This window comes from Kwoniella botswanensis, chromosome 1 (assembly GCF_036426115.1).
Source record: "Kwoniella botswanensis chromosome 1, complete sequence".
Lineage (NCBI taxonomy): Eukaryota > Fungi > Basidiomycota > Tremellomycetes > Tremellales > Cryptococcaceae > Kwoniella > Kwoniella botswanensis.
This window is the reverse complement of record NC_088599.1, coordinates 12965364-12979714: the sequence shown is the minus strand read 5'-3', so window position 1 is coordinate 12979714 and position 14351 is coordinate 12965364. Positions and strand designations below refer to the sequence as shown.

The following is a 14351-nucleotide window of genomic DNA, read 5'->3' as shown; positions in this document are numbered from 1 at the left end:
ATATTATACAATAACAAATTACCTAGCGGTATACAGTTTGACTCTCTCACCCTAGTACATTCCCATCTTTATCATATTCATAAAACCCTTTCCCACCCTTCCTACCCACCCAACCAGCATCAACCATCTTAACGAGTAATGTCGCAGGACGATATTTACTATCACCCGTTTCTTTGTGTAAAACCCTTTGGATATTTAGACATGTATCTAAACCTATCAGATCTGCTAATTTCAATGGACCTAGGGGATGGGACATGCCTAGTTGGAATGTTAGGTCTATGTCGTGTGAGGAGGCGATTCCCTAAAAGTACCAAAAGAACAGTTAGTTTGTCGTATATTACAGAACGTCACATCGTATAAATTACAGAAAGACAAATAGAGGGTATATGTCGCTTGAAGAGGGATCGACACTGACCCTTTCTAAAACCATTATAGCCTCGTTAATCATTGGCATCAATATTGCGTTGGCTATAAATCCAGGTGAATCGGATGAAGTAGTTACTTCTGTAAACAGTTGTGAGTGACAGAATTTGTTAACGTTGTCATTTCCAAACCAAGAGCGAAATATCAAAAGATCTGCTGCTCACCTTTCTTACATGCTTTACCGAATGATTTTGCCCTTTCGATGGTCTCTTGAGAAGTTTGAAGAGCAGGTATGATCTCGACTAATCGCCTGTTGAAAATACGATTAGATGGCCCATAAGTACGTTGGTATTTTGGGTTATATATGACTTACATGATTGGTACAGGATTGAAATAATGTATTCTGGTTGTGACCAATGACATCAATTAGAGACGGCATCATGACTGTTCAATACTATGAAGAAGATGAAATCGCCCGACTCACCCTATCACCCTTTCCGAACTCTTCTTACCATCCTCTCCTCCACCCGATCCAGCAGAAGCAGCCAGCTTGGTAATACTTATGCTACTCGTATTACTACCCAATATGATCGAGGGAGGTAAAGTCTGACCTAGTCGCTTGAATAAACCTAATTTCAATTCTGGTATTTCAGGTATAGCCTAAAAAAATCTATCAGTCCCATACCCTTCGTCTCAACCATTACTCTCCGTCATTCCATTTGTGTGATTTGGTACAGGTTCAGCTCACCTCAATAACCAGATCCACATCATCTTTCACACTTCCATCTGCAGTCGTTCCATCACTTTTGATAGTATTGAACCTAGATAACGCTTCGTCCGCTTGTTCTTTCGTCAATCTCGATTTCTTTACGTCCTTGGATAAGAGTGATTTGTATTTGTCTGTCGCGTTTGATAAGACCGCCGAGGATGGGTCGTAGATCGTTATAGGTATTTTGGCATGGACTGCTGATACGTATCTGCGTTGTGCCATGGAGCAATAAACTCATTGATTTCTATTGTTGGTAGTGAATGTGTTCGGACTCACGCGATGCCCAGACCCATCTGACCTGCTCCTATGATAGCTGCTTTTCGGATCGGCTGGAGAACTGTCATATCGAATGGGGAAGACTGATAATGGCTACACTAGCAGAGTAGATGAGTAGAGTATGGTCTCTGGTCTATATAGTCTATCTATGATTACTATCTAACTCGATATCTCAATAGATCGATCATGTTGCTTCCTCTCTCTCTACCTCGGCCACATGAGCTGGATCACCCGGTACCTCTTGGCACCTTTTTAACCGGATCATATATAGCATAGCATATATCATCGATCTGCGTTTCAGGGTAAACCATGGGGTTGCATTACGTATGACAATCCACGTAAATGACTGAAAGGTCTGGAATGTATGGTGATTTTGTATGGTACCACCCTAAAACGAGACGCGCCTTTTTATCAACTCATGTCATACCACAGTGGATCAACACAGGAATATCAACCGCGTAACATTTCAAGGTGCTGCTGTATCGAGGTATCGAGAGGTGGTCCGCAGCGTAACGTGCATGCATGTACAGCATCTAACATACTCATTACCATATACCATATACAATATACCATATACCATATACCGTATACCATAAGTACTCACATAGGCGACCAAGCATCGTATTTTGATGGTCAAAGGAGGGGTATATTCATCTTCGTTCAACCTTTCAACGTCATCTAATTCCCTCATTCCCTCATCAGACTAACCGCACGTTCACTCTGGGGTATTTCCGAAACATATACGACAACATCAACATCACATATCATCCATATTCCCACCTGACGACATTCACGTACGAGGAATCCGAGTCAAGACAAATAGAGTACTACTATACTGGGTCAATCGGTAGAAAGAAACTCAGTGTCTGACTAGACAAACAAGCGGAAACACAAGCCGGAACGACGTATTAAGGAGAAGCAAGTCTAAGTCTGTGCATCGACACAGGGACAATCTCGAGAGGAAAGTGGATACGAAGCGATATCTACCGATTTATCACTCTTTTGGCACAAGGGGAATTCAAGTAATACTCGCACAAGTATTTCTTCGGCTGGTCAATAGAATAACACAACATAAAAAGAGGAATCCAATTCCTCTTCTCGACCTCTTACACGATGTCATCGTCAATAACGTCCTCCGTAACATCCTCCTTGACCTCCTCAGCGTCAGCCTCAGCATCCGCTGCTGGACTGGTGGATAAAGAGGGAAACTCAAGTTTCAAGATCGTCGGTATATGTTTGGCAGTAGGATCAGGTTTATTGATAGGATCGAGTTTCGTAATTAAGAAGAAAGGTTTAATCAACTCTACGAAAAAATATGGGAATGTAGCTGGAGAAGGTCATGGGTATTTAAAGAGTTGGTTATGGTGGGCGGGCATGATAACTATGATCGTTGGGGAGATTTGTAATTTTGTCGCTTAGTGAGTTTACTCATTACTTCTGACATGAGGAGCAACGGTATGAGTACCACTCTTAAATCGATATTTACTGACCCATATTACCCTTACACAGCGCCTTCACAGAAGCTATCCTGGTCACACCGATGGGAGCTCTATCGGTAGTGGTAGCAGCTATCTTATCACATTTCCTGCTGAAAGAGAAATTGACCTTTTTTGTGAGTCTACTTTCTTCGCCTCTCTTATAATTCAAACTTCGGTATGTTAGGACATACGAGCTAATTTACTACGGCGATCTTGCAGGGCTGGATAGGTTGTACACTCTGTATCATGGGAGCCGTCATTCTCGCCCTCAACGCACCGGAAGAGCAATCCGTAACTACCATCAACGAATTCAAGAAACTATTCTTATCTGTTGGATTCCTAGTTTGGGCCAGTCTGCTCATCGCTGGAAGTTTGGTGATGATTTTCTTTGTGGCTCCCAGATGGGGCAAGAAGAGCATGTTACCTTACATTAGTATATGCAGTTTGATAGGTGGGATTAGTGTTAGTTGTACGCAGGGGTTGGGAGCTAGTATCGTTACATCCATACAAGGGTGAGTAATGATAAACCGAATTGCAACACAGTATGAGTCTCTGTGTCGTGGTGCTGACATTTTCATCTTCAATGCTCTAGAAACAACCAAGTGAAGAATTGGTTCTTCTGGTTCTTATTTGTATTCGTCGTGATTACATTATTGACAGAGTAAGCTGGATTAAGACCAAAACGGGAAGTCTCAGCTGACTTGGTCTATGTCAGGATTAATTACCTTAACAAAGCTCTCGAGCTATTTAAGTGAGTCGCTTGGTCTCTATGTGGTGTGATCTTCGCACTGACTTTCCTCTGTAGCACATCCATGGTCGTCCCTGTTTATTTCTGCTTCTTCTCATCTGCCACCCTCATCACCTCGTTCATCCTATATCAAGGTCTAAAAGCATCTGCTGTCACACTCATCACTATGGTACTGGGATTTTTAGTCACATGTTTGGGAATTACCTTGTTACAATTGTCGAAAGTCGATCCGGAAAGCTTAGACACGAAGTTAGATCGTAAATCGACTATCCTGATGCAAGCTGCTAAACATCAAACTGAAGATGCGGAGAAAGGACAGGTAACCTCGGCGGAAGATCCAGGAATGGATGCTCTCCGAGGAGGGTTTGGAGCTGTTGGGTCGATCATCAGAGCTAGAAGCGTTAGTAGACGAATGTCACAATCTAGTTCGTCGGCTACTGGATTTGGCGGTGGAGTAGGGGGAAAGGGTATGTATGGGTATAGTAGTGGGAATTTGAGTACGCATGGGTTAGGTCATTTGGAGAGATTTCAATGTAAGTGGGATACATCTGAAGGTTGACTTACTGGTACAAGTCTTTCGATACACATAATCAATACTCCAGCGACTCACATCAAGAGAACAATTTTGCTGATCTCCCAGAATTCCGCAGTGTCCGATAATCCCATGCCGGCCGACGCAATGGATCAAATCTCCTTACATTCCGCGAAATCTCCTTCTGCACTGTCGCCAACGGGAGGTTTCTTACATCAGAACCACCAGTATTTCCCGTCTCCTCAAAGATCGAAATCTCAATTAAAGGCAAGTTCATTTGAATACATTCCCCTTGATATCATTTCGAGTCCTACTCTGAAAATTCATCCAACTTCTTATCAAATATTGAATTCACCCTTGAAAAGAATCTCAAATTTATCTTTGAACAATCCTACCACCCCTGCAATCAATAGTGCACAAGCTAATCTTAAGAATCCATCTTCATCAATACAGTTCGAAGAGGCGGATGTAGTTCATCAATATCATTATGGCTCGCAGCCAGATGATGCAGCCGTGCACAGCTATCGCCCTCATCCTTCACCTTCGGGCTTAGGTATGCCAACGATGGGCAGTCGACAACCTTCGAGCGGGTCTGTATATCCCGTCATCGAAGAGACTGATGAAGAAGACCTTTCTAGGGAGAAGGAAAAAGGATCTTCGTCAAGGGTTTATACCAATCCTGTGCCAGTTATAGCTCGAGATCAAGCATACCCATTTCCGGATACTCATCAACACCCAAACTCAAAGCCGTATAATCTTGATCAGTATACTCAACCTTCGAATGATCCCAACTTAAACGCTCAACCACAAAAGATAACATCTGGTCATAGAAGTTTTAGCGGACTGTTTCATTTCCCATCTGGACCAGACCTTTCATTGGGTAATAACCATGGGAATGGAAGAAGATCAAAATCTAAGGATCGATCTGAAAAGTTCCCACACAAGAGGGGTGAAGATGATGAATTGGATAAACAGGAAAGGACAGCTTTGGTACCTTCGACAAGTTACGACAATGACAATGACCAAAGTTTTGAACAAGGATTTGACGAAGTAGATCGATATGAGAGTGATGAGTCGGATGGTCTAGATGGAAAGACGACAACTGAGAATGCACATGAAGCTCAAATAGGTGTAGGACACCGAGTGAACCTTAGTGTATCCACTATGGATGATTCGATATCTGCTAATACCACTACTACGTTTGGAACCAATCCATCTGATCGATCGATACCCACGAGTAGAGAGAGTAGCGGGACCGGTGGAGGAGGGCCAATGGGACCTAGAGCTTTGCCGCCAAGTAAAGGCAGGAGGAGTGATCCCCCTGGATTCGCTGGACCGAGATATGGGTCTTAGATAAGGGGGAGGGGATGCGGATGTGGATAGATGAGAAGGTTAGATGGGACTTTTTTCGTGTTCTTTTTTGTCATTTACGATATTCGGTCAGTTTAGAAATAGGATTCAAGAGATATATACATATACATAGATTGGGACAGAATTATATTTAGTTGTATTTGTGTAATGCAAGAATGAACGAATGGACATAAACGAATGGACTCGCAAAAAGGTAATTAAGTAACGGGTTGATCTCGTAGTCATGGGTAGATACTATGCCTCTCATATGGGTATCATACAGTGGATTAGTGCTTGGTTATGATATCATCCAGACATCTTTATCCAAGGTTAAGTTTACCATGACGAGACACAGTGCTGCATCACCTCGTGCAGTAAGTCGTGTATAGTCCAAATTAAACATCCAAGCTGACCTTTCTGTAATCGTTACTTGTACTATAAACAGAACTACTGTATGAGGTTACGATATACTCACAGAGTATGCTTTATACTGTACAATCGTACAGTCACACATTGTATTGACAATCAAACGATCTTTTATTCATCACTTATCCCTTAATTCGAACCGAATAACTCTCCTTCTTTCAAATGGATAGCAGCAGAAGCCACACCACCTTTCCCATCTAGCGTATTGAGATATACCGTATTCCCCCACCAATTTTGGATGTTCTGTCCGACTATCATAAGATACACACGACAATAATCAGTAAAAAGCTTAGATCGCCTCATTGATCAATTACCAAAACCAATGGAAATGGAAGAAGGGAGTGAGTTGACACCAAAAACTCACTTTTACCATCTTTAGGTAATTGAAGAGTAAAGAAAATTACGATTATACATATAGCGTAACCGCAAGTCAAAGCTGCTGATAAAGTGTAATTACTAGCAGCACAGAGTGTCACGGATTTTTTTGGATCAGTTGAAGCTCTTTGAGAGGTGAAGCGCTCCGACTCACTACCTCGACCACCAATTGAAATAATTCCTTCGAACGTAACATTGAGTGATGAACCCGACTATACAGAAGCTACGAGATTATAGGAATTAGCATACTTTCATTTCTGCTACTGTGATCATGCGAGACTGTACACTATGATGGAATAATTTGAAGGAAAATCACGACTCACCTGATGAAGTTGATAGGCAAATAAGGCGGTAACAGCGAAACGCAACTGAACACCACTGGCCAACAAACATATTGAAACCCAACTCGGGGCCATCGTCTAGCCATCCACCACGTAACTACAGGCATGATAGCTCCAAGGATGTAAAACCAGTTTAAGTGCTTGTACAAACTTTCAGAGCCGAATAACCTCCTGGGTCCAATCAGGCCGTACAACACCGAAGCAGAGAAGAAGGTGCGTGTATGGGGACACCACCATCTTTCTGATTTAGCTGAGCATACATCAGGTACGTTTTCGAAAACCCATACTTGAACAAGAAGCTGGGTGATGGATCCTACGATACATGCTATCACCTGGGCCAAAAAAATGTGCCGTGGAGGGATATGCATGTAATGCGCGATTTTGAGATCTTGGATGAACCCTAGTGCTTGAGTTGTCGTTATGTAGCCGTAAGTCTGCGGATGAGAGTTACGGTATGAGCTGAATTCCCATCACTGTATGTGCAAAGCGGAAGAGAGGACATGGAACGAATAGGTAGAAGTGGAAGAAACGAGACGTACCTTGAATATCATCATGGCAATTGGTTTGCCAGGAATCATCGCACCAATTATGATCTCACTCTACAGAGTAACATTCGTAAAGTCAACATACTTCAATGCAGTCAATACCATTAGAATATGCTGCTTGATCTGTGATCATCAAAGTAAATAAGATATTTACGATCACATTTAATCCAACTTGCATATTTGTGATAGCCTGTATCAGCCCAATGGGCAAGACCATCACTCCAGCCAGGACGATCGCCACAAACAATCCCCAAACAGGTAAACCAGTGGGCCACACTTTGATCGTCATAATTGCTAGGATGAGGTTGATCATGAATAGGCAGAGATACCACCATCCTGGAACCGTGGGGTATACGGAAGATAGGCGAGCGTGTATATCGGATTTCGAGAGTGGATTCCGGAGGTGGTGCCACACTGCAATCACGCCAGCACGCAAACACCCAATTGAACTCAGCCACTCTTTCCCTCATTACTGGGTTATCACTGTAAGGAGACTCGCCTTGATGTCTGAAGAACAGCACAGAATGTACCACAGTGGCTGTTATCCTATTCACATTTAAACAAAACAGATGAGCTTTAGGTCTGCCATCTCCCTTTGACAAGCATTTCATTGTGAAAGCTCACGCTGCGAAATTTAGACCGTAAGATAGGGCTGAAGACTATATATCGTGTTTGACAAGTCAACGTTCGCGTATGACCAAGCAGATAGTCGTTGAGGTACTTACGAGACTCATATAAACAGGTGAATACCCTTCGTAAGCCAAAACATCCAAAGTGGCATCATCATCAACCACTCTCGTTACGTTATACGTGCTTGCCCTATACGATTATCATATATCAGCTGCTTAATCAATGCCAGATTTATGTCCAGCAGTTGAAGACACACTCACGTGTTGTCGAATACACATGCACTGGAGAATGGTAGATATTTGGCGTAAAATACGTTCGAGTAGTACAAGATTGGCCCCAGGCACCATATGAACTGTATGATCCGGTCATCAGGTACTGTATCACCGATTGCTGGACATTTCTGGGTGCAGGGTAGGTAGTTGAGGAGAAGATCCCCACACTTACAAATAAGAAGCCTCCCAAGACATTTCCAGTAACCCACCAAGGAGTTGCTAGGGGATTACCAACAGCGGCCATCATTCCCCAATCCAGGGTAAGGAGCGATATCCCTGCCCCCGATTGATATCCGAATAAAAGGTTGATCTAGCCACGATAAGCTGAGGTGTAAGCTTGCTGTAGTGGGCTTATGTGGAAAGATAGTGCATGGATGAGGGCTCACTACTTGCGATGTAGGCTTGATCCATGTAACCCAATCGAACTAATCACAACAACGCGAGTTAGCTGAATGTGGTCATCTTCTTTTTTCCCGTACTTGACCGCCAAAAAGGTAGAGATTACCTACCATACTCAAAGCAGTGAAAAGATAGCTCGGGAAGAAGGACCAAGCGAACATTAGCGCAGCGGTGATGTAGAAGAATACCTGTCTTGAGTTCGATTTGGCTCTTAACGTTTGAGGTCCGGATCGGGAATGCAGAGTATTGAACACTACTTCGGAGATCAATGATAGCGGCACCAGATTTCTGGAGTGGAGACTGACTTACGGGCTGTATTTACCAAGGTAGCAGGCCAAATCATTGATGCTGGAGTGACCAATATCGTGTGTAGTACCCCAGCAAAGGAGAAGCCTATCATCTGAGTACTGAGCACTCTGGTATAGATAGATAAGCACATCACCGTTTCCATCACGCTACCCTGACTCAATATAGCCATCTGAAATTATGACTTCGAAGATCTTCGATTGACTTACAATAGTAAATTATAACCCCATCCCCAATTTTGATTGTAGAAGAATTTCTGAGTAGCTATAATATCGGTTGCATAGGCCGATCCAGCGGAAACGTTGGCCATTATGTAGACCTGTCACCGACAAAATAAGAATCAGTCTCATCACATCTAGAATTAGGTTTCTCTTCTTCATCAATCCATCCGAAGGGGGATTGCTAACCAAAGTATGCTCCTTGTAGTTCCAATCACAAGGATTAACCCATTTCCACCTTCCCCTTCTGGGCAGTTTAGCCAATAGAAGACCCAAAGGATGAACCACCAGCTGAGCGACTATCCCCGGTACGAGGACATTGGGATATCGATATATGAAAAATTGGTTGATACCCGGTAAGACGATTGACATGATTATTCCTAGGAACCACGCTCGGATAGTTGAGACGGGCGAGTAGGGATCGTCGGTGGGATGTACGGATGTTCGCACTTCCGCATGAGGTGAATCTTCATCTTGTGCTTGATCTTTGTCTTCTTGGACTTCGGGAGTCTCGGTCGAGTGGGTGTAATGGAGGGTCTCGTCTGCTACTTGAGGAGATGGGTTGGATAAATTGGGATCCCAGAAACTCCTGTACCATCGATCTACTGTGTCGGTACGTCCTGATATATTCATATTAAAAGTTCATGCCATACTTACTTTTGAAGGGCATCTTCACCCTCATGTTTCGCTTCTTGCCCTACTACTACCCCCCTAGATTGCTCATCTCTGATCTCTTCCGTGTCCTCCACATCAGGCAGGAAGTCTCTCATCGTCCCTTGATCCCTAGGTGATCTTATAATTCTGCCAGTCGTACCGTCAAACGTCCAATTACTCGCCTTTGAATCTCTACGATCTAATCTCGTTGTGGTCTGGTTATCAAATTCTGGTAACGCTTGAGCATAAGGGTGAGGGGCTTGGTGTCTAGCTGGCATCTCGCTAGATCGATGTGTTGCCCGCAGATATCAAGATTCTGAAGGACCAAAATTGGGGAGAGCTTTTTTGGATGGGTGGAGTCGGGTGAGAATCCATCAGGTGATATAGCTTGACGAGTCACGGACAAGCTGCATCTTCATGGCCCGGGCGACTGGTCGGTTCCGATCTCCTCTACCCTGCGAACAGTGACAGTGCGCAGATTGTGTATAATCTTGTTCAGTTCAAGCAAATGGATAGAGAGAGGTGAATGATGTAAGATTGGATTGTTAAATCAAGGATCCGAGCCATTTGATGGTCGTTGTGTATAAGCAGATGTACCCCACCCGTACCTTTTTGTGTATAGCCAAACTAAACATCCTTTGCATCACGATTGAAATCGCTGTTAATTCCTTCTCCAGAAGGCCTATTCGGATGTCAATAAAAGGCATACGCCTCAGCGTGAGTGATCAGTATAGGAGTAAGCGTGTCCCCTTTGAGTGTATTTTGGATTATGGATCCGTCATCGGGAGTGGGTGGGGAGGATAACAATTGGGAATATGCGATTTGATGGATGGATCAATGTCAGTAAGAGTGGAGAAGACAAAAAGGCTCCGAAGGGATAAATCAATTCTAGCCATCCGAGATGCTGTTTTTTCTTTCTCTTGTTTGATGTGGTTGTGTCAGCTTAAGAATCTGTTGTGTGTCCCCCTCGAGGAATTGAGAGACTTCATCCACTGTTAGCAATAGCACTACTCAAACGCTGGTTGCTCTATCGTTGTCGTACCAAAATGATGTACAGACAGGACTAGGAATGATCGGTGCCACAGTGGTTTATCGTGAGTTGAAACGCCGATTAACTCCGTTGGCTGGGATAGACTATTGCGGTATGGTCCGCAAGATCTTGTCAGTTGTTCGATGGATGTCATCGACATGGGTGATATGTGATATGTGATATGCCACCTCACATAGTAAACCCTAACCCTTCATCTGTCACACCTTAAGCGATCACCTCACTCGCTTTGCTCATTGTCATTAACCACAATACCACATAAAACAGCAGACAACAACCATCATCCCATCTTGAGATATCAGTAACCAGTGAACACAGCTTGAACAGTATCATTTCTTGTTCTATTACTTCAACTCCCTTCGCTTGGTCAGCGTACATCAACTACCTAGTCTCATCAGGAGTATCCTTTCTTTCGACTGAGGTTAGATTAGGATCATCAAGACGAGTCATCTATACATATATTTATCAACCAATCTTACACCGGCAAGATTTGTCAATGATAGATCTGGCCAGTAAAAACAAGTTGAAGCCACCTCCTCTACTTCATCATCCTTCACCATCTGAACCTAGCAAGAAAGGATTAGAACCAGTAATATACCAACGGGATAATAGTGAGTGACTAGTACATCACATTACCTTTCGATGTCACGACTATTCATGTTAAGTTGAATTGTCACCCAAATTTACATTTCTATTTTGTCTTTATTATCCTTTACTCATGTCTAACACTACTCTTACTCTCCGCAGCCATAGATCACTGTCTACGACCCAATCTGGATGTTTTATCCACACCAACAGACATCGCACGCCTCATCGGGCGGAGGAGCGTCAAAGCATCACGACAGTAATGGAGATACCGGTGGGAATAACAGATTAGGCTCGGGCGGAGGAGGAGGATGGGCGAGACATCCATCACATCCATCATTCACTCCTTCGGGTATGCCATTACCTTCACCTGGAGGATACCCATCTCTAGGAGGAGGAGGCGCATTCCCACCTCCATCGGGTGGACATGGAGGACACCATCAGCATTCCAACCACGTTCACCTACACGGTCATGGACAACATCATCCAAGTTTCGGTGGGAACTCCAATCTAGGTGGTGGACTGGGTGTAGCTGGACCAGGATCAGGAAATACCCATAGTCCGTCGGGTTATGGTGGGATGAGTCTGTTTGGAGGTGCTGGGGGAGCAGGTCAACAGAATAGTCCACCTAGAAATGAACCTTCGATGCCATTAACGGCTTTTTGGCAACATCAGTTGTTAAGAGCGGAAGTAAGTACCCCTCTCGTATGAATTAATAAATCGGACTGACGTTTTCTGATGCATTAACAGGCATCCAGACTATCATCATCACCTCATCATCGAGCGAGAGCTGCAGCCATCTCCTCTCGAGCTACCCATAAACCTTCCGCTGTCACCATTACCGATCCCAACAACCGACCCACCTCATCTCAATCAATCGCCTTGAATGGTATTCACCGTAAACAAACCTCACTCTCAGTCACTCGACCAGATTCCGATAGAGGTGTAACTCCCCCACCTCCCCCATCGGATCCATCATCTACACCTGGACCAGAACATGCTGATCCCGCTACACCCGCCCAACCTCCTGCACCAAATGATAAAGAAGAAGAGCGAGTTTCTGAGCCATGGACAGGTCTAGACTTGGGTGGTATCAGATTGAAAACATTATCGACCGCTTTGTTCTCCTTCGATCACATCACATCCTTATACGTCAACCATAATGCTCTTACCACCATACCATCTGCCATATCCCGATTACGCCAACTCACCTTACTCGATGCGACCGGCAACGAGCTCACGTCGATCCCACCTGAAATTGGTGTATTATGCAAATTGAAAGATCTGTTACTTTTCGATAATCACCTTACGACTTTACCCTTCGAACTGGGAACTCTGTATCAATTAGAAACTCTAGGTGTGGAAGGTAATCCCTTAGATGATAGGTTGAAGAAGTTGATAGCCGATGAAGGGACGAGTGGACTGATCCATCACATGAGGGATAATTGCCCACCTGGACCTGAACCACCTGAAAGACACTGGATAGAGATTGAACCGGATATATCATCACCTTCGTCAGGTAAACAAGAATCGTTCACAGTCTTGACTTACAATATCCTCTGTCACTCTTTTGCACCCGGTACGACATACTCTTACACACCAAGCTGGGCGTTAGAATGGGGTTATAGGAAACAGGCGATCCTCAATGAGATCGCTCAAGCTTCAGCGGATATTGTCTGTCTCCAAGAGATAGATTGTGAACAGTATGCGGATTACTTCTTACCTGAATTGAAGAGACATGGGTACGAAGGTCAACATTACCCCCGATCCAGAGCTAGGACTATGTCTGCAGACGAGCAGAAGGCTGTAGATGGATGTGCTACGTTCTGGAAGAGTGATCGGTGAGTGTGATCAAACACGCAGCAGAGGTGATTGAAATGCTGATTATTGATTCGCTCTGATTCAGTTTCCAACTTGTCGAAGCTCAGGTGGTTGAATTCAACCAACTTGCCATAAGCAAGACCGATATGCGTACTGAAGACATGTTCAACCGAGTCATGTCCCGAGATAATATAGCTGTGGTCGCAGCATTGGAATTCAAAGCTTCCGGAGCTAGGCTGTTAGTTGCCAACTCGCATATCTATTGGGATCATCGATATAGGGATGTGAAATTGGTTCAAATCGGAATGTTAATGGAAGAATTAGAAAAGATCGTTGAAAACTTCTCAAGACTACCAGCTAGATTGTCTTCCGATCCTGAATATAACCTTGGACGAGGACCACCCAAATACGAAAGATCAGAAAAAGGTAGAGACATCCCTTTGATCATGTGTGTTGATCTTAACTCTTTGAGTGGATCGGCAGTATATGATTATCTGTCGACTGGGGAAATACCGCCAGATCATGAAGATTTCATGGATCATACTTATGGTACATACACCAACAAAGGTCTACGACATAGATTAGCATTGAGATCTTCATGCGCGTCATTTGGGGAGATGAAAATGACCAATTTCACTCCTACTTTCGATGCCGCTATAGATTATATCTTCTATACCCATAAGACTATGAAGGTAACTAGTGTATTGGGTGATGTGGATAGAGAATATTTGGATAAATGCGTTGGGTTCCCTAATACACATTTCCCATCTGAGTGAGTTCTCCATTTAATCACTAACATTCATATCGAAACCATGACATGCTAATTTTTTCTTTGGGTACAGTCATATACCGGTATTTGCTCAGTTCAGACTCAAAGGTCAATCCGATTCTCACTCTCAGTCTAATGGTTCATACAATCATTAGTTTCTATATCTCTATTTCATATCTACCTTTTTTTCCTTATTATAGATTTATATAGTCTATCTCATCTATTCATCGCTCATTTTTATCTGTTTAGTTTTTAATCGTATCATGTGTGTTGATTTTATCTATATATGATATGGTACGATAGTCTCCCTTTTCCTTTTTTTACTTTTATCCAAAGTTATAAACATATGTACGAATATATACAAGAATTGAATACGAGATGAAATTGAAAGGTCTTTTCTCATCCAGTGTATCGTGGTCAAGAGGAGACAGCGAACGCTCATGACT

At 43.4% G+C, this 14351-nt stretch overlaps 4 protein-coding genes across 4 annotated transcripts; 2 read left to right on the top strand and 2 right to left on the bottom strand.

The window, feature by feature from the left end:
• Positions 1–46: 46 nt before the first annotated feature.
• L199_004901 (uncharacterized protein) lies at positions 47–1476 on the bottom strand (the record flags this gene model as incomplete). The annotated part of the gene is made up of 7 exons (XM_064890618.1): positions 47–301; positions 416–504; positions 588–673; positions 737–766; positions 848–1023; positions 1112–1340; positions 1409–1476. 7 exons carry the CDS (start codon positions 1474–1476, stop codon positions 47–49), a joined length of 933 nt encoding a protein of 310 aa, XP_064746690.1.
• Positions 1477–2521: 1045 nt separating this feature from the next.
• On the top strand, positions 2522–5519 carry L199_004900 (uncharacterized protein; the record flags this gene model as incomplete). The annotated part of the gene is made up of 7 exons (XM_064890617.1): positions 2522–2826; positions 2918–3020; positions 3106–3398; positions 3479–3547; positions 3602–3637; positions 3692–4167; positions 4285–5519. The coding sequence occupies 7 exons, from the start codon at positions 2522–2524 to the stop codon at positions 5517–5519; spliced, it is 2517 nt and encodes an 838-aa protein (XP_064746689.1).
• Positions 5520–6071: 552 nt separating this feature from the next.
• Positions 6072–9960, bottom strand: L199_004899 (OPT family small oligopeptide transporter; the record flags this gene model as incomplete). The annotated part of the gene is made up of 17 exons (XM_064890616.1): positions 6072–6193; positions 6307–6398; positions 6472–6540; positions 6641–7092; positions 7198–7257; positions 7358–7617; positions 7703–7749; positions 7828–7862; positions 7929–8022; positions 8094–8185; positions 8278–8415; positions 8492–8530; positions 8615–8757; positions 8814–8920; positions 9020–9129; positions 9218–9617; positions 9686–9960. 17 exons carry the CDS (start codon positions 9958–9960, stop codon positions 6072–6074), a joined length of 2535 nt encoding a protein of 844 aa, XP_064746688.1.
• A 1547-nt stretch (positions 9961–11507) lies between these two features.
• L199_004898 (uncharacterized protein) lies at positions 11508–14060 on the top strand (the record flags this gene model as incomplete). The annotated part of the gene is made up of 4 exons (XM_064890615.1): positions 11508–12005; positions 12066–13156; positions 13222–13908; positions 13979–14060. The coding sequence occupies 4 exons, from the start codon at positions 11508–11510 to the stop codon at positions 14058–14060; spliced, it is 2358 nt and encodes a 785-aa protein (XP_064746687.1).
• Positions 14061–14351: the final 291 nt, after the last annotated feature.